The 19,528-nt window shown below is 42.0% G+C and overlaps 1 protein-coding gene across 13 annotated transcripts in view; it reads right to left on the bottom strand.

The window, feature by feature from the left end:
* The window catches only part of NFIA (nuclear factor I A), a 246,526-nt gene that overhangs the window by 29,640 nt on the left and 197,358 nt on the right, over positions 1–19,528 (bottom strand). For 6 of the 13 annotated variants that reach the window (XM_065657896.1, XM_065657898.1, XM_065657900.1 and 3 more), the window contains 3 exons: positions 19,156–19,284; positions 6,057–6,235; positions 3,337–3,502 (listed from right to left, as the gene is read on the bottom strand). In XM_065657896.1, coding sequence (XP_065513968.1) covers positions 3,337–3,502; positions 6,057–6,235; positions 19,156–19,284 — 474 coding nt within the window. The remainder of the gene's footprint in view (positions 1–3,336; positions 3,503–6,056; positions 6,236–19,155; positions 19,285–19,528) is intronic. The other 7 variants (XM_065657902.1, XM_065657904.1, XM_065657906.1 and 4 more) reach the window with 3 other exon arrangements.

Raw genomic sequence — 19,528 nt, 5'->3', positions numbered from 1 at the left:
TCTTCTCGCCCTGACACAAATGCCGTTTAACACGAAAACTCCTTCGTGCAAGGGGACATTAACCAGTAACGATCTTGCCCAACACGGGAAAATAGCTAAGTCTCTCCCCATGTTCAGTTGTGAACCTTAGCAAATAACATTTAGTTTAAAAAAGCTCTTTAAAAATCATTGTGTACAGGATGGCAGGATCTTAGACACTGCACTGGAATGAAGGCCACAGATTCTAGCGCTCAGTTTCGGTTATGATAGTAATAAAGTCTGACTGGCACGTAGTGGAAGTGGTGTTTCCTTTGGGCAATGAGATATTAAACACAGAAACTGTCAAGTTCAAGCAAATATTATGTTGTGTTTATTATGGGTTACCAACCAAACAAAATCGAGGAGGCATCTGAGATAAGATAATTTTGGGGCCGCGTCTGAAATCGAGGATGTGTTCTATTGAAAAGGCTTTTTACAGAGGAAAAATGAACCCTCCCAAACCTCATGAATCCGATCTCTGCTGTGTCATGTCACTGAGGAGAACGCTGCCTTTCCAAAGGGATAGGATTGACAGCTAAAATTGTCAATGCCCAGGGCATGTCTGGCCACCCAGTAGCGGCAAATCCCCGGTGTGCATCTCCAGGGGCTCTTCCTTCCTTGGACAGCACTAATGTTCATGTTTTGGTTAATGTCACAGCTGGAGAGTTTCACTATTGCTCTGAGAATCGTTAACCACCTTGTTGTGATTTTTAGCTCTCGGTCCCAGGAGGCCGGGCCGTATTGAACAGCTGCTGCTGGCTCCCGCACCCCTCAGGAGGGCCATACTCCAATTTTTTGGTAGGGCTGGAACTGCGTTTTGTTTCTGCAGAGGGCTTTCTGCTAGACCAAAAAAGGGAAGGAGAATGGAGCAAATGCCAACCCCTTTCACTCCATTTCCTTGGGAGGGGGGCTTCATTCTCTTCCACATGGCCAAGGAAGGAGTCTGGCCAAAATCTAACATCGCTCCTGCCTTTGTTGCAGAAGGGACTTTCCAATATCCTCAAGCTCTGCGGGGCACTCAGCCATAACCCGCCGACACTCCCAGACCGGTGCACTCAAGTAGTTTGTAACCATGGAAAACACCTCTTTTTGTGTGTGTGTGTGTGTGTGTGTGTGTGTGGCTTTTATGAAACTCTGGTGAATCTGCACTTGCTATTTGAAGGCTAATATTTAGCCAAGGAAAAAATAAATACCGATGAAAAAGGAGGGCTGGTACTGATTGACATGCTAAATGGAGTCCAGTGGGCCCTTCTGGTAAACTCTCCCTGTGAGGTCAGGAACTTGGGTTTGTTTTACTCTTTATGTGGGCGGCCACTTCCACTGCCTTTGGTACGTGTGTAATATTTTTTTCTTAGAAAATGTTTCCTATAATCTACTTTTCTGTAAAATTTGTCCCTAAATTAAATTATATGCTTCTTTACAACTCCAGTCACTATTATTCAAAACCCTAACCAAAAGGAAGATGCATGCCTGACTATGTACAGAACTATATGTTTAGACATCAGCGTAGCTAATTAACAAACAGTAATTATTTTCCTAATCTTTTGTTTAAATACCATTAACTGGCTGCTCTTGAGAAACCCTCGATTCCCAATTATCGCGGCAGCTGTTGCTGAACGCTGAGCCCCAGTGACCAGCCCGAGCCGATGCTGATGGGTGCCGTTCTGCAAACTTCAGCAGACAAATGCCAGTTTTTTATGCCAGCTGAGAATCAGGCCAGACATGCGTTTAGCTTGTTTACATGATCGCAGTACGAGAAAAATTAAGTATTAAGATTACTGCTTAAAATGATGTTGGGAATTTTTTTCTTTTCGACACCACACGCTGCCAGTAAACTGAGTCACAACTGTAATGACAAATATACACTGACCTAGTTTCATTTTTCCCGGTTCTGAAGACAAGGAAATAGTAAGGCATTGCTGACTGTATTCAGTGATAACTATGACTAAACATGAACCTTTTAGATTCCACCACTGAATCTTATTGATAGGACTTAAAAGACGGTATCCCCCGTCAGAAAGTGTCGAAACTTCCTGATAGCACAAGTGTTGGTCTAAGGTCAGAAAGAAGAGGGAATGAATCAACTTCTGAGCTCAACAAAAATCTGCTGATCAGTTCGTGAAGTCCTGATTCTAGAAGATCATGTTCACAATCTTACCAGACTGTCTCATACTAAAACCTGTTTTAATTTCGAAGCGAGCCAGAGCATCTTGCTGAGTTTGCAGTTGCGCACTATTGCGTAGCAGAAGGCAATGCAAAACTCCGAGAACTACCAGGTTTTACAAGTGCCCCCTGGAACCTGTGCAGATCTCCTGAACAGAATATAAAGCTTTAAAAACACAGGCTTCACGTGGTCTGAATAGTGACTCTCTCTTCACACATCAAGCAATGGTTGCATATAGCATTTAAATAATAAGCTTGAAAAGCACACAAAGGGATCTGCTCTTTCGATTAGATTGATTTTTGTTTGTGGATGTTATTTGGACTCCCTTCACTGTGGAACAAGTCCCCTACAGTTGCCATTAAAGCACTGAAAGCTTCCCTTTTGTTTTTAAATGTCAGTTTGAGCATAGCTTCATTAAATCATTTCACAATTAACTCCCTGAACATCCAGACTTTTTTAAAGCATCAAACCCAGCTGAATCACATTTGTTTCCCAGCAGAGTGAGTCCAAAGTGGTATCCCCAAGTGTGTATCCAGGAATTTGTATATTTGACTTGTGGCTACACAAAATACATATGGGAGCCGTGTGGGTGGTGGGGAGAGGATTAAAGCTTTCTCCTTGGGCCTAAGAAATACCAGAGCTTCTTGCCCAAAACGCAAGGCTCGGGAAGCAAGGCACAAGGGAAAGACGTCTGGGTTAATGTAGGAAGACTTATTCCCAAAAGAACTATAAATGAATTGAGCTGGAAAGAGTTGTTAGTTTAGCCCAGTATGTATAAGCAGCATGTTTTCGATGAGGCTGTCTGACTTCCATGGAGTATCTATCCTCTAAAGCCTGACTTGAGATACCAGCTTGCCTCCTCGTGCCAGCAAACGAGATCCCAAAGGTCCGAGGTCTGTGTCACGGCTTAGCTACTGGCCTCGATTTCTCTCACACGTGCTCATTGTGAAATGCCAACAAAGCCGGAAATAAAACCATAACCTTTCGCTAACCCTTTTCTCGTTAATACAGCAGCAGCTCAGAATTTTGCCCATCGTATTCAGAGCGGAGAGCTCTCCTGCATCCCGAGAGCTCGTCCGGTCCTCATCTCTGAATAGCCGAGAGACGGCGACGGAGCACGTTTAGCCCTTGGTTCCCGCTGCGTCTATACTTACTTGGAGAAGTGGGAGAGGTGGCCCCTCCTTCTGTGGATGTAGTCGGAGGTTTTGTGTCTGGCACTGGCAGAGGCACAGGCCTGGCCATCGGTGGCGGAGGTGGTGGTGGCAACATTGGGGTAGGAAGGAATGGATTGTGCACCTTGCCTTGGCTGCTACCATTGGGCTGCCGAAAGAACAAGCAAACAGACAAAAATTATACTAAAAATCAGCTATTAGGAACCTCCGGTAATAAGAATCTAGTTGAAAGCTATGTGCAATACATTTACAATTACTTTAGAGGTGGCAAAGAAAGTGTTGTGTCAAATTCTCCATTGACTTCAAGGAACTCTGTCTCAAACCCCGTGAACCTTGTGAAACTGCAGAAATTCTCGCTTTTAAACATTTGTCCTGCCAGCAACTGGTCTGAACGGCCCTGGATTAAATCCTAATAGTCTTTACATTTCCTGCAGCCACTAACTCACGCTCAGTGAGAGCTGAAGCAGTATTTCTGACCCCTTAAATCCCCCACTTTTGTGCCTCTGTTATACCCTTAGGATATCAGTGCCTAGGAGTTGAGTGTAAATTTCTTAAAGATACTGCTCATTAAGAGAAAAAACAAGCATTTTTGGTGGTCTTAAAAGTCATGCTGATATCTTATTACAGGAAAGTGAATGAGTATATATTAAAGTAACTGCTCTCCCACATCCCTTTTGGGTTGGCAATAGTGTAGCTCACAGTTTAGTTGCCATTAGGATCACATGGAGAAACGACTGAACTTAGAACTGATTCATTTTACACATTAGGAAAAAATAAACCCCCTCCACTTAGTCTGGGATGCGGTCAGTCCCAGGCAGAACGGGCCCAGCTATACAAGTGTCGTCTTTCAAATAATCACCAGAAAAACCTGCCCATGAGCAAAAGCGTTTTCAAGTATCGCAAAAACGAGAAGTGCGCTTAAAAAAAAAGCGCCATCCCCTCCCCCCAATTTATCAAGTGTACATTTTAAATGTAATACAGCCTGGACACTTGAAAACCATACGGAGAGATGCCAAATACCATTATGAAGAGAAAGCAGGACAGCCTGTGAATCAGGTGTTCCATTTTAGTGACAAAAATGATGAGATCACTTTCGACAGCACTCTGCAAATTGATCTCACTGCCGTTCTCCTGGCACTGAGCATTGGCTTTTCCATTGATGATAAAAGCTCAGCTTTAAACACAGATCCATATTCTAAGTACCGCTAAAGAAAATAATATTTTAATTCCTGTTAGGGTTTCCATTAGCCTGAATGACTGGGGACAAAATACTCACATTGGCAAACGCTTGGGACCTTATTTTCATTTCGCCTCCTTTGGCACTGACAAAAAGCCTTAAAGTTGTGTAGGTGCAAATCACACTTGTGCTGGAGCAAAAACGGTTCAGTGCATAAATAAGACTCAAATTCATCTGCATTTAACTTAACAGCACCGCCACTGAACTTCAAAGACTGCAGTTCCTACTGTTCGCGGTACGAAGCAATCCTTCAGGGATATTTATTTTTTCCAACACTCAGTACCTTTAATAAACTAATATATTAGTGACATCCCTCAAACACTATCTTGTCTCACAATTAGGTCCCTTTCCTGCCAAGAAGACCCCTGCTGTATGTTCATTGTGAGTGTGCTAACAGTTCATAATGTTGAATGGTTTGGGATAAATTAAGCAAATGAATACTCAAGGAAAAAGAAAAGCACTATATTGATTTGTTGTCTAGACATAAATGTATCTGCTGACATATTGCGGACATTATTCAAAGCCAGCACCGGCTGGAATAAGTAGAGTCAGTTTTTCTGCTAGGGAAAGGAAAGCACCGAGAACAATATAGCTTATTAAATAAGTGCAATAAATTAGATGCTAATAATTAAACTAATTCTCATTAACACTTTCAATCGTATGTACGTCAGGAGAGAAACAGTAGTTTTGCCAGTTATTACTTCATTGGCTGGAAAAAGTTACATGCATTACATTTCATGAAATATTCAGAGCATTATTTTAGATTTGATTTACATAAAATTTATAAATTCTATATTTGACCTGAATGCTATTTCAATAATAGCAAGATGATTCACTTTATTTGATTAAAAAAAAAATGAAAATGGTTGTCTGAAGCTTTGGAACTCTGCTTAATTTTTCATAGAGATAAGGGTAAAAGATAACTGCTTACAGAAATAACAAACCATAATAAACTGTACTTTTAACATCTTGAGTTCAAGTACTGGTCAACTTGATCTAAAGTGCTATAAGGCAGTATTTTTTTTTTTTTAATGAACTTAGCTGATCTGAAACATCTGTTTCTCACCCTCCCTTTTCCTGCTCCTTCCCCCCCACTCTCCCCTGAACTTCAGAAATACTTAATAAAAATTATTCTGCCTTCATATTTTGTTAACCCTCGTTCCAGTAGGGTTACAACGCACGCAGCAAAGTCATTTGTGGAGGGACCCAAAAGGTCACTGCATCACCAGCTTCTCTGACAGTTTAACTTAATTTTACCACAATGTGGTCGAGTGGTTTTTTTGGGGGGGTTTTTTGTCGTTCCTTTAAAAAAATAATTCTGCAGTAGCAGCACTTTTTTTTCTCTTTCAACCACTACTCAAGGTGTGTTCCTGTGCGCAACATGCTGTTAAAAGAATCCCAGAATCCCATGGTTAATTTTACATAGGACAAAACACTTCTGAAGAAATAAAAACGGCTTCCTTACATTTAGGAACCCCACCTGTCCAGCCTGCTGACCAGCGTCGGGGCAGACAAGTTGGACAAACTCTTTCAGAGTCTCCTGAGGATGATAGCGGATTGCTGGGTGTGAGAAGTATGGCCCAGGCTGTTGAATAATGGGTGATGTTGGAAAATGAAGAGTCGATGGTGTTGCATGTGGACTTGCTATAGGAAAGAAAACAAAGAAGTTATAGAGAGTTTTGCCTTCGGAAAATAAAACAGTTTCAATCTACCGTATCTTTAGTCTTTTTTTTTTTTTTTTTTTTAATGTACAATATTCTTCATACATCTGATCTTCACAATTAATATATTAGACCACATTTTGTCCTACACTCACTTCATCTAGATCCCGAAAACAAATGGAGCCAGACACTTTAAAGGGTTTTCTGTGTTTTCACTGGACACGTAGAAAGGAATGGGCAGTCCTTTGTGAAAGTGAAAACTATTCATCACCTTAAGAGCAGTCCTCGTCAATCAGGCAATCAAAAAATGTATTTGGGAGATTAGGGTTGATTTAATTGACATTTCATATAACTTGGATTTGCACATATGAATCCATTTTACATTGTACTATAAATGGTAGATAATTTAAAGATGGTCTAACACTTCCTGTTGTTGGGGTTTTTTTCCACCTCAGTTTAGGAACATTTATTTTAAGTAACGTCTTTTCATCTAATGAACGTGCACGAAGTGGCGAGATCGTTTTGAAAATTACATTTACATTTCTCCTCAATAACGTTTGGCTCAAATCTTCAGCAAGCCCCCAGCTTGCGCTCAGGGATGAAGTTTAATTTGGTGAATTTATGGGCCAACAAGCCAGCTGGAAAATGTACTACAGTGAAGATGTAAAGGTGTAATGTACACGAGCCCATTGGCAATGACAGATTTTACCCTCAGCTGATTTCAGCAGAACTACAAGTGCAGCTGAAGAGCCTTATGTTCTCCTACGATATGTGACACCTTTGCCCGGTTCCTTCAAGACAAATTGGGTTGGACCCCTGTTAGCTAACAGGGCTTTCCACTCTTTGTTGTCACCATGAGGTAGCAACTCTTGCCACTCGCAGTGCTACGAATTCTCCCTTTCCCCTCTAAAATGAGAATCCACTCTTCCCTTAGGATGGCCAATTAATCTGGTTGTGCACAATCTGTAGATCAGAGTTGATTTGTCCCCAGACAGTCCCCATTACATCCCTGTCTCTCCCTTGGCGTGTTATCCTAGTCATCCTTCAAGGGTGGCCATGTGCGTGTCCTGCGCTTGTACACCACACATAACCCATTAGATAAAGGCTACGCAAGGGAGGTAACGTCCTACAGAAACTCTAGTGTTGGCTTTGAAGTAAGTTAAATAGACAAGAGGGCAAAGAAAGCCTTTGGCACTTTTCAAAAAATTGGAGAGATGCAGGAAAGTTAACTAAAATACAAATGAGCAAACACTCATTTTATGACAAATGTTACGAAAAACTCTCAGTTAAATAAAAGCTAAAATCTGCTGCTTAGCCTTGTTCCTCGCCAGTTTAATAATATGACACGTTATTAATAATTTTTTTCTTACGCATTATTAAACCATGAGCAAACTCAGAGCCTGAGGATGTGGATAAAACATGTACTCAGAGATAGCAGCAAGGAAACCTCCTGCATTATCCTACAAACATTCACCAAGGCTTGGCTGGGCTGCACTTCTAGGGACTTCTTTCTCCACAACTGGACAGGAATGATCCTTTTGACACCACCACCAAAAAGAGCTGCACTCGTGCCTGGGGTGCTGATATGGGATGAACATGAAGGTCTCATCCTTGCCATGGAAAGCTCCCTCGTATCCTTGTAAACCCCACGACTCTTCCCAGTCTGTTCCCCTTAATACTGTTTAAAATACAGAAAACGCATATGAAATGTGTGGTACTAAATAGGAAAAACCACTGAGAGAAAGTAGGGAGATGAGGAACCGGAGGGGCACACGCGGCCTCCAGCCACGTCTCATCAAAGCAGACGCACATCCCGAGAAACTCTTCCGAAACCGCCGGCTGTACCTATCTCACAACAGCTCCATATTGCGGTGTGTGGGCTGGACTGGAAACCAGTGTCTTCCCACAGCCGTGCCAGCTCTGCAATGGGAAGAGGAAACAAGCAGCAGCAAATCCCACACTCCTTGTTATGGAAATGTCGACAGTTACTCCGTGGCCAAGGCAGACACCTGCGTGCCCAGCCCGTCCAACCTGTCTGCACATCTGGGCTTATCTCTTGATTTTTACAAAATCTAGTTAATTATTTCTTATTTACTTCTAAGACAAATAGTTTTGTTCTGAGTTTGCATCTTAAATTAGAGTATAGTTGAAAACTCTGCAGATAAAGAACCCGAATCCTCAAAGGAAGACATGAAGGCTGTTTGCGTGTCCCTGAACTGCTGGGAGAGGCCCTAACTTTGAAGTGGGTTATTAGAGATAATGTGGGATTCACCTGCATAAATGCGGCCGTCTACCATGGAGCTAATTACCTTTGAAACAACGGAGAACTCGGCAGAACGAATGGTGTCTGAGGAGCCGTTCGTCTCATCCAAAACCAGACCTTTGAGGAGACTTCACTGACCACGCCAACTGGGTCACTAGTGGATGCGAGGAGCCCACTGGTCCCAGCTCCGAGGTCGATCCCTCCAGTCTACACACACACCTCCAGCGAGGCGAATTCCACCCAAAGTGTCCACCTCTGATCTCACTGACACCAGCCAGCCCCTGAGGCGTAACTGCTTTAATGACACGTAACGTCATCGCCGCTTTACAGGTACGAACGTGTCGTCACCTTCTCCAGGAAGCAGCAGTCATTTCAGAGCTTGTCAAAATATTTTGCCACAAATGTTGGTTCAACTAAAGCTGCTGCTGAATGTTTGGATGACTACAACGAAGTTTTCATTAGCATACAACATTTCTGTCCTTTTTTGATGTAAAGCATGTTCTTCCTCTCTTCCTTCATATTTCCTTTTATAGTTACGCCTTTCCTTGTATGCCAAATGGAAGATGAAAGATGAAGATAAAAGTGAGAAATGAAAATTCATGTGGCAAACGTCTAATTAAGTAAAAAATAGACCGGGACTTTTTCAACCTTTATAAAAAACATTTCATTTTAGCACCAGCTCTGTTAATACTATTTGAAATTGTTATGCAACTATCCTGTCCTTTGTACACATCTGGGAATAAATTCATTCCCTTTCTTCTACTGGATGAATAGGAGCTCGAAATGCTATTTCAATCAAACAAGAAGGAATAAAAAATTGTACCCAGGCAACAGATGGACATTCAAAACTAGGCCTAAAACCACATGGTATTTAGCTTTTCCAAGGTATGGCTCTTCATTTAATAATTTGATTTTCTATACGAAAGATGTGTTATGGTTATTAGAAATATTCACAGGCATTTAAGTTTGGGTCTTTCTCTGTTGCCTCAGCATCTCAGGGCAGAAAACAAAGTGGAAAGCATTTGTTGGTGATCCTTCCAAATAGAGAGAGAAGAACAAATGCAGAAATGCTCAGCAATCACTCAGGAAGGTAAAATGCTGCAAGAAGGAGAAAGCGGTTGCTCTTGGGAGTGTTGGCCAACTCCTCAGCATCGCCTCGAAGGGCTTTCTGCTGATCAGGGGAAGGACTGGGGGAAGGAAATAAGACCAAATAGGTGTCAGTCCTCAGCCTGCGGCATACACTGACACGCAAAGTTCATTTTCTCAGCGTAGCTGGATTAGCATAAGAAGTAACAAACGGAATAAGGATCTCCAAAAGGTTTGGCTTTGCAGTCTTGGACTAGGAAATACCAAATTTCTCAAGCGGCACTAGTAAGGGCTGTTTGATAAGAGGAAGAATCTACTACTAGCAAACTCATCAACATTACAAGCGTGTCTGCCTTATACTAGGGAGAGAGAATTAAAAGCAAAAGTCTAAGAAATGCTGGCCTAGATATAAACCATTACTCCAACAGCTGTGTTGTGGTCACCAACTGCCGTGTACGCAAAAATGGCCTTTCAAACAAGTTCTGAGTGCAGAACACAACTGTGTTTCCAAATATACGTATCCTTACAAACATTTTTAATCAGTTAAATGATGTGAAGTAGCGGAGCAGGTCGCCGTTTTCCCTGTTTGCCCCTAAAAGGGGCAAGTGACCAAGGACAAGCCCCTTCAGTCACAATTTTCAGAAACACTTAATAAAAATTATTAAGTCATTGCTTCTGAAAACCATGGCTAGAGTGAGACAAGTTTTCCTGTGTATGAGAAGGGGCTATTACTACTTATCTGCTTCTGATGGGATATTGTAAGTCTCAATGAGTGACTGTAAATTCTTTGAGATCTTCAAATGGAAGATAAAACGGGTCTTTGTCTATTATTTATTTACTTATTGACTTATTATTAATGCATCCCTAAGCAGCTCCATGCTGCCAAACCATATTTCTCTTGGCGTCTTTCAGCCTCTGACATTTATATTTTATTATTGACCTCACTAAATGACATAAAATATAAGTTCTATAACCTATGAAAACATGCGTATTCCAGATCAAAACTTCATTTCTACCTGCTGGAGGTATGGCGGAGTTGGACTATCTGGTGTTATTAAATCCGTTATTTGCGTGTCGGGGTTGGAGGCAGGAATTCTCCTTCCATCTCAAGGCAAGCATAAATATTTCAAAGCACACATGATTCTAATTCCATTGAAGCTCATCTGAAACATCCCAGACTTTTTATTGAAAATGAGATGATAATGTATGGTGGCCTGCAACAGATATACCAGTATTTTAAAACTACTGCTATTGGGCCAAGTAATTATGCAGTACAGCTGTTGCCTGCTGCACTGGATTTTTTAGTGTTTTATGAGTTCGTGGTGCTGTGCGGCACAGAAGCAAGAGAATTTTTCAGCACGCTCAATTCCATCATCTGATTATGCAGGCCAGTCTTGTCTTTTCCCTTCTTTGATTTGTGGCGGCCACTAACAAACAAGCTAACTAAAAAAATGGGCTGCGTTCATTGATTAGGTTCGCACTTCGCACCTCTGAGGCAAATGAAGAAGAGCCAGAATTGTGAATTCTACTCAACTGGATGATCAGATAATAAAGAATCAGTTAATTTGAAACAGGTTACAGTTTTCTTCAGATATTTAGCACCCCTTCTCCTGGAACAAAGCATCCGTCCTAATAAAGACGCGTGGGATCCCTCCTCCCACGGAGCGCCCACCGACGCGGTAAAGGGACTTCAGGATCACACCTGCAAACACATTTCTCCACCAGCACAGCCCAACATGTGGGGCAGACACATTGATCCATCCACCTTCCAGCTCCTCTTCCAGAAAGCCTTGCCAACCCCTTCAAGTCCAGATGACCGGATGAAATTTCTTTCTTCATAAAGTCGTTTGAAGTCTTGGCAAGGGTCATCGAGTGTTGCTCTTCTCCCGCTCAGGAAAAGCCTCTCCTACCTCTGTACTCCTGGCTTGGGGAATCAAACCCACCGTTCCTTCACAAAGACACGGGATAACCCATCACACCAACAGTGGGTCGGCTTCACTAGGGCATGATGCTCAGACACCTCCTCTATAAAGTGATAATCAAGTTTACTAATAGCTCATTAAACATTGATCAATCTTCCTAGAAATAGTAACATTAGATTCATAATGAAACATGACCATTTTTGTCAGCTTGTTTTTGAGGCCATTATAATTGGCTTCATTACAACTAAGAAAGTATTTTTTTAAAAGTCATTTCCCTGGAAATGTTATAGAACAGTTTGTTCTGCTAGATATTTCCACTTCAGGCTCCTAACTTGCTTTAACTCCCTGCGTGCTGTAAGCTTGCTCCTGGTATTTAAGTGAAGCAAGTGCCAGTTCAAATTATGCAAGATGTATCCCACCCTTTGTACCCCAAAGGTACTTATTCCGAAAATTGACCATATTAGAGTACTAATTGGCTAAGCCACCATGCTGGCTGATGTGAAATGCTTTCAAACCCCATGAAACAGCTGTGTTTATCGGAAATATGAAGAGTGACTTTTTAATAAGGAGATCTGGCAATAATCCAAATTTGTTGAAAGGAACTTACACTCCTGCGTATAATACAATACAAGAGGTAAAGAATGGAAGGCTAAAACAATAGCTTTAAGCCCAAAGATTTTTTTTTGTGATGAGAGCAGTTACCCAAACAAGAAAAAAAAAAATAATTAAGAAACCTGGGCTGGGATTTGCGGAGGTCCTGAGAGAATTCATTAACTGCTTTTGAATTTCAATGGGAGCTGCGTCCCTGTAACTCTCTCAAAGGTTTCTGAAAGTCCCCATTTTTCTTACTGCCCATTAGGAATCGACTCAGGGTGATACATGTTGAGCAATCTCTTATTCAGGTTAGCAAGGACTTGCCTCCACTTAAATACTGAGCTGCTGAGGGTAGGACTGACCACTCCTAGGATCAGCCCTTTGAAGGGAATTCAGATCAGTGGAAAACTTAAGTCCCATAATGGTGCAAAGGGGCTGTTTAGTAACATGTCTGTCGGCTCTGTGGATGAGCTAAATTCAAACTGGTCCTCTCTTGCATTCCCATTGGCGGTAACAAGGCTGGGAAATCACAGGGTGGGAGAATAAAAACAGGCCTTATCCTCTCAGCATGGGTAAAATTCAGCTATCACTGATACATACGTGAAGCATTCAAAATGTAATATAAACAGCTGACCAGTGCAAGAGATAGACAAATACCCTAAATCTGATGGATGAGGACCTGTTCCTGCCCACAGACATCAAAAAGAAGGACTGAATTGTCAAATAGCCACCTTTGAGCTCCACAAGTCCAGTGCGGGTGGTTGGCTGAGCACTGCAGAAAAAACAGAGCCATGGTATCTCCAAGGCCGGGGCTGGTTATCAGCTTTATACCACGCTGGCCTAAAGCGCCCGGTCCCCTCGTTCAGAAACACTCTTTCTGTAAGAGATTTCGCAGTAGCAAGTGGGAGGCAGAAGAACGTTTTGCCCACGGAGCTCCTAGTAAAAGGAAAATACGCTTAAAGCTGCGTTTGGGCAGAGGGTTTATTGCTTTACTCTGGATTGTGAGTATTACGGGCTGCTTTTGGAAACCTGTAGATCTGAACTTAGCGCTGGTTCCAGATTCTGGCATAGGCAGGGGGCCAGTTAAGTTGGCTATTTTGAGCAGATTGTTTTAAAACATGTCAAAACTCTACTGCCTTTGGGAGATCAGAATACTATAGAACTGATTGCATGGGCACAGAAATAAAAATCATACCTATAGAAGGCACTCCTCCCTTACAAGACCATAGCTAGAGGTCAAAACCCCCTAATTTAACCTATTTGTAGAATTCCTACTTCACATCAAATGCTGGCAACTTTTGCATATTATTATCATTTTTAATACACAGTCTATTCCCATATATAAGATAAAAACTACTGCTAGGAGAATATATCATGTCTTTCTTATAATGAAATGCAGTTGATAAGTTTACAATAGAAATGTAAATTCTCTTAAAAACCACAACCTTTATGTGTGTGATGATATAATTCTGCTTTGATACTAAAAAGGGCATGGTAATGGAATCTGTGACTTTGGAGTGATATATTGCTGTTAAGTTAATAGGACTCCACATTCCCATTTCTAATATCAATGTTTTTTTCCCCTTTCATTCTGTAGATGGTAAGCTGATACTACATAAACATTGTTAAAGCTATAGTTCCACGCTACAGTAATTCACTTAACTTTAACATGATTTATGGTTCTGTCAATAGAGGAGGTTGAAAATCCAGAGCTCTGATGCTTAAACATGGGTTCCATATTTAAAGCAATAATGTGCTTTTTGTGTGCGTCTGAAGCTGGAAGAATTTAGCATAGAGCAGAGATAAAAATATTATAGTTCACTGCACTGTTTAAAGCACATAGTTTAACTTCATGGATACATCAGAGAGAGCAAAGAAACCGAACACAGAATCAGTAAAAACATGGGTAAAATACTTTGCTCCTGCAGCACTTTATTTTTACATTATTTTTTCCGGATGCATGAAATCCTATTAGTATTTTTAACACTCCCCTTTTTTTCAGTCTTTTGCTCAGTTAGATCAGCTCCTTTTGTCAGGATGAGTTTAAATCTGGGTCCACTGTGTTAATCACCCCCCATTCTTCTTTCTGGCACTTACCCTCCAGGCATTTTGCCTCTTTAGGAGATTAAGCGACCAAGTCATCTTGTTGCTCTAACATGTCCTCACTGGAGCAACATATTAACACAATTCCTCCGCAAAAGAGCCCTCTTTAGAAGTTTGCTGCAGGGATGACAAATTAACCCAGCATGGTGTCCCACACATCTATCTCAGTACAAATTATTAGTGTAATAGAGCTTTTAGTTATGCATTTATCTAGTAATTATTGAACGGTTATACAAAACGAAGCTGAGCAATCACGGCCCTTTATGAGGCAATCTCAGTGGGTGGTCTTAGAGTTAATTTAGGATAGGACTGTCTAAGCAGTTCACTCACACACAAATTAGCTGAACAGCCCGCTCCTTTAAATATTTCCTATGTCACAGGCTAACTCTTTACAATACAACAAAGGTAGAGTTTTAATTACACGGTTCCTGACTTTTGTTTAGCTGAAGCTTTAACCATTTGCAAGCCTTCCCCTCTGCCCGCCCCTGCCTGGGACGGGAGGAGATGCAGTTCGGGTAGGGTATCGAGTAATTATTAACCCTGACCTTGAGGCCATCTGTTAGGAAACTGTTTTTCCTTCAGCTTTGTATTATTTCGACGTGAGTGGCAAAAAAACCCCACAAACAAAACAAGCTTCACCCAGCCAGTGAGCTACCCTGACATTGCAAACTGGAGCATGGCTTTGTGCTGGTGCTGGGTTAGCTCTTCTCTTGGGCAGCGTTAATACGATTTACGGTTTCTACTCAACTTTCTTGCTCGTATGGGGTGCCTCTGTCCTCTTTTTGGCTGTCTTGCATTACAATCCCCTGATCTGAGGTGTCTGTATCGGAACGAACTCGCACCGCTTTGCTTTTGTAAAAATTCCAAGGGAAGTAGAAGGTTACGTTAGTCTGACAGCATCGAGGAGCAGCCATGGATAGTTGTACGAATAGGATATTACAAAACGTCCTTTACACTGTGTAGGTCTGGAGCGAGTTAGCAGGAGTTACCGCTTTGATTTGCTTGGGGCAGGCGGACCGGACACCTAACGAGCACTGATATTTTTGGTGACTCTGGGAGCATTTTGATAGAGATGGGCACAGCGTCTTCCCAGATACGTGGCAAAGTTTTTGCCACTTGGGCACGAACAGAGGGTATTATACTATCCTGCAGAGTTTCCCTGGTAGGCCTTGTCCTGACGAAAATCTCACTGGCAATGCTTACTATGGAGAAATGAATATAATGGGAACCACTCCACTAGGTGACTTTCAACCCTTCTTTGCTTTCTGCTCAGACATCCACTTCCTTGGGTTCTTCCCTTTGTGCAGTATTTCTTGTTTGTTGTAATTGTGTTTCTCCTTCATTTATCTTCCTAACATACCATCTCATTTTTTTTTTTTTTTTCTTTCCTTGCCTTTTCTTCCTTGCTTTTTGGCTTGCTGTCGTATTCTGTGGAAATGCTTGAATGCTCTACAGCACAGGCTGCTCTATATCCCAGGTTTACAAGATCGTGGTCAATTTAACGTTTCAGCCAGCTCCAGATATAAAGTCACTAGAGTGTAAGTAGCAATACATAGAAACCTAAAACTTCTTATTTAAATACTGCTGTCACCCATCGTATTTAAATCCTTCACTGTCTGGTAAAGAGTTCAAGTGGGCTGATGTCTGGGAATCTTTGTAAGATGCCAGCAATCCATGACGGCTTTGCAATACTGGTGTAAACTGGTGAGCCACACTGACCACCAAATAATCTAACTTGCAGGTAACAAAAGTACGATGTGTAGGAGATAAAGATCTAACTGCTTGAATTTTCAACGCTTTGAAATAAATCCTAAAACTGATAGCGATGCTAAAGCCACCCTATAGGTGATCAATTTACCATCTGCCAGACACTGAATCCTCACCACACTGGTCCAGAGAAGACATATGGTGCATTCATAGAGTCATGCCCAAAAAACTGCCATCATCAAGTGAGGCTCCATGAATCACTTTGCTAGCTTATCACCAAAGAAACTTGGATCTTACCACCATCTGTTGGAACTAGTGAGGAGCCACTGAAGCATTGGCATCCCCGTGCCAGCACTCACTGCACATCTGGTCCTTTGGTCAGCCAGCTCAGATCCTCTCCGCTGGCTACTGCCCAGCTGGGTTGGGTACTGGCAGCAGCACCAACGCGGATAGAAAACCAGTGCCCAGCCTTCCACAACACAGCACAGACAACCGCACGACAACAGAGGTTTTCCAGCTGGTTCGTTGAATGGAGCACCTTCTAGCAAAGAAATCCTCTGAAGGATCTGCTCCTCCTCCAAGCAAGTTTTGTTTCCAGAATGACTCATTGCGGGGATCACTGGGAAGGGCACTCAGCATCCTGGGATACGCCGGCCTAAGACACGCACCGCGTTCTAAGGAATACTTGGAAGTGCTTGAAAGATTTGGGAATATTCCTGAGAAGTTATAAATCACTGGTTGTCAATGACAACACCTGCCATGAATAGTCTACAGCTTCTTCTCTGCTGTCTATTTTGATCGTGCTTTACAAATGCATCTCATACACACATCCAAGTGATAAACTTGCACATATGAACATCAGAAGGAGACTGAACCTTCTTGTAATCGTTCAGTTGGCTGAGGAGCTTACGCTGATGGTGACCTACTTACTCATTGCTTTCCTTTCTCTGAAATATCTCTACCGACTGAGGATTAAATCCTGCTCTTACTTTTCTGAAGACCACTCAGAATAATCTGCCACTGACCATTTACATTATGCATATGTATCCAAAGAGAATGCAACCTGTGTGTGCTATATTATACCCGTGATTTCTGCAGAAAGGTACAACTTCCAGTAACTAACGGTGGAGATGCATTGCTCAAAGATTATAGTCTCTTGCTTGATTGCATTATACTCTTTATGTTGCCACTTTTGATACCCGAAAACCTTCCCTCTTCTGCTTACTGTCCTAGAGTACGCTGGAGGGAATGGGATAAAGAACAAAGCTGGATTTACAGAAAACAATCCATCTCAGTATATTACCCTTTGCTAACGGAACGATTGTTGTAGAAGAGGAATGAACACAGCCAGTGTGCTGTGGAAGAATACTGAAGAGAAATGTCCAAAACCAACAAAGTCTGGAACAAGATTTTTCCAGGATGATGACACTTAAACAACCCATGGATGGATTCAGAGGGATTTTTCCTGAAAGTCTGTAAGACTTTGCTTGTGAACAAGCATAAAATAGAAGATGCTTCTAAATGATGTCGCAGAAGAACAGGTTTTTGCTTATTCTGTCAGGAACCACAACGATATGAAACTGTGTTACTTCTTTATAGAGTTAGTAAAGACATCTCCTTTCAAACAAACAAAATTTGGGAACTGTAATCATTGTATTTGCTCTTTCGAATTCTGGCTGTCTTTGAATGTTCTTCTCACATAGCCGAGGGATACCCGCTGGTGCATAGAAAAAGTCTTGTTAAAAGAGACTCTAGATGAGATTTAAACAAGACCTCACCAGCGATACATTTCCTCTCTCAGCCACACAAAAATCCAAAACACAAATGGTCTAAATGCAGCCAGACAAAGGCATTCAATGACCTTAAAAAATAAGTGTGAGGTAAAACATAGCTAAATACAGAAAGGCATATTAACTGATCAATCAACAACTCAAATCTAAAATGCTGAACTTCTGAAAGATAGAAATTCACCTAGCTGATGTGCACTGAATATAATGTTAATGGAACATTCACATTATTCATACTTATATCACCAATTATCAAGGCTTTTAAAAGAAGATTTATTTGCCAGATAGCTCGGATCCAGATTCCAAGGGAAATCTGTCCAGAACTTAGATGCCTAAATATCTTTTGAGGATGTAGGTGTGTGTCTAAGACATAATTTTTATGGGATTAACCACAACAAATCCGACTACAATAAGTAGACTTAACAAAGCACCAATAGCCAAGAAGTGCAGTTCTGACCTCGCCTCAACTTAGGAGCAATTCCGCCACTTCGCGCCGCATCACCTGCACTGTGCAGACAAAGAGGCGCCTCCTGGTTTATGCTGCCCTCAGTAAAACCACACTAATGCCAAAGAGACGTTTCAAAATAATTTCTAGGATGAATTGCTAATATGCCTTTTTATGCTTCACCATTCGACCAATTCCTTAATAATCTTCTCTAAATGAGACAAAATTTCATAGCAGAAAGAAACTTGTCACAAGCATTCACTCCTATTTTTATATCTTCCAAAGAGGTTTGTAAGAAGATTCATTCATTTGTGTGTATTACTATGCCCAAGTGAGCTCCTTTTCAAATGTGAGCTGAGTATTGCATTTACTTTTCTCGGCTAAATGCAAATGCATCTTTCTAACAAAAATGTATAAGCGCATCTAGACCCAGAGGACATCTCTTTTGCTTGGAAAGTCAGTCAGAAGAGTATTGCGAAGAAAACCAGCCAAAGCATTGCAGGAACCAACTTCAAAGGAGTCCCCGAACAAGGCGGTTCTTCAGCACGCTGATACCAACAACACCAGCACCAAACGACTGGTAGAAACAAAGCCGTAGTGCTGGAAGACTGGCATGGTTCAGAATGCGTGATGGGCCCTGACCTCCAGCACTTCCACTGAATCTATGTCATGAATGGACACAAGCAGAAGACACTGTCTGTAACACATTCTGTCCCTTTCCCCACCCTCTTTGCATAAAACCCCAAGCGCCCAGAAACCAGCGTCTCCACCTTAGGCCCTGTTGAATGGTCATCAGTTTAGCCAAACAGCCCAGCCTAGTAAAACCAAACACGGGTCTCGACAACTAAAACCTCCGGGTTCTCAAGCTCCTGAAGCACAGCCTCTCCCTCGGTGGGCGACACGTGGAGGTGACTTTCCGTGGAAAGGTGCTGGGACGGACACTGGGTGCCGTGGCTGATGTCGAACCTGCCTGGGGGCTCTTGGGTTAGGCCTCACCTCTGGGTCCTGTAATGACAGGTCGATGGTGCTGTGTGAAAGCCGTTCCAAGGGAGGAGGTCTGCGAAGGCGAGGGACTGCTGAAACCAGACTTCTCTGACTTCTTTAATGTAGTTGGCGATGGCATTCCTGGCAAGAATGATTGATAAGTGCAATTTAATAATGCTAGGTCATGGAACGACAGCCTATGCATTGTGAAAGTGGGTGCAGAAGCAGCTACACAAACTTAAAGGACAAATGAAACGGAACACAACAGTAAGCCGAAAGCTCACTTTTATTTGTGGTCTTTTTTTCGAGGCAGAAGTGGCCATGGTTCGCTCCAAGCAATGAGTACTAAAAGGCAGCCATATTTTTCTTTTAAATCTGAAATATG

This window comes from Caloenas nicobarica, chromosome Z, assembly GCF_036013445.1.
Source record: "Caloenas nicobarica isolate bCalNic1 chromosome Z, bCalNic1.hap1, whole genome shotgun sequence".
NCBI lineage: Eukaryota > Metazoa > Chordata > Aves > Columbiformes > Columbidae > Caloenas > Caloenas nicobarica.
This window is presented reverse-complemented; position numbering and strand designations above follow the sequence as displayed.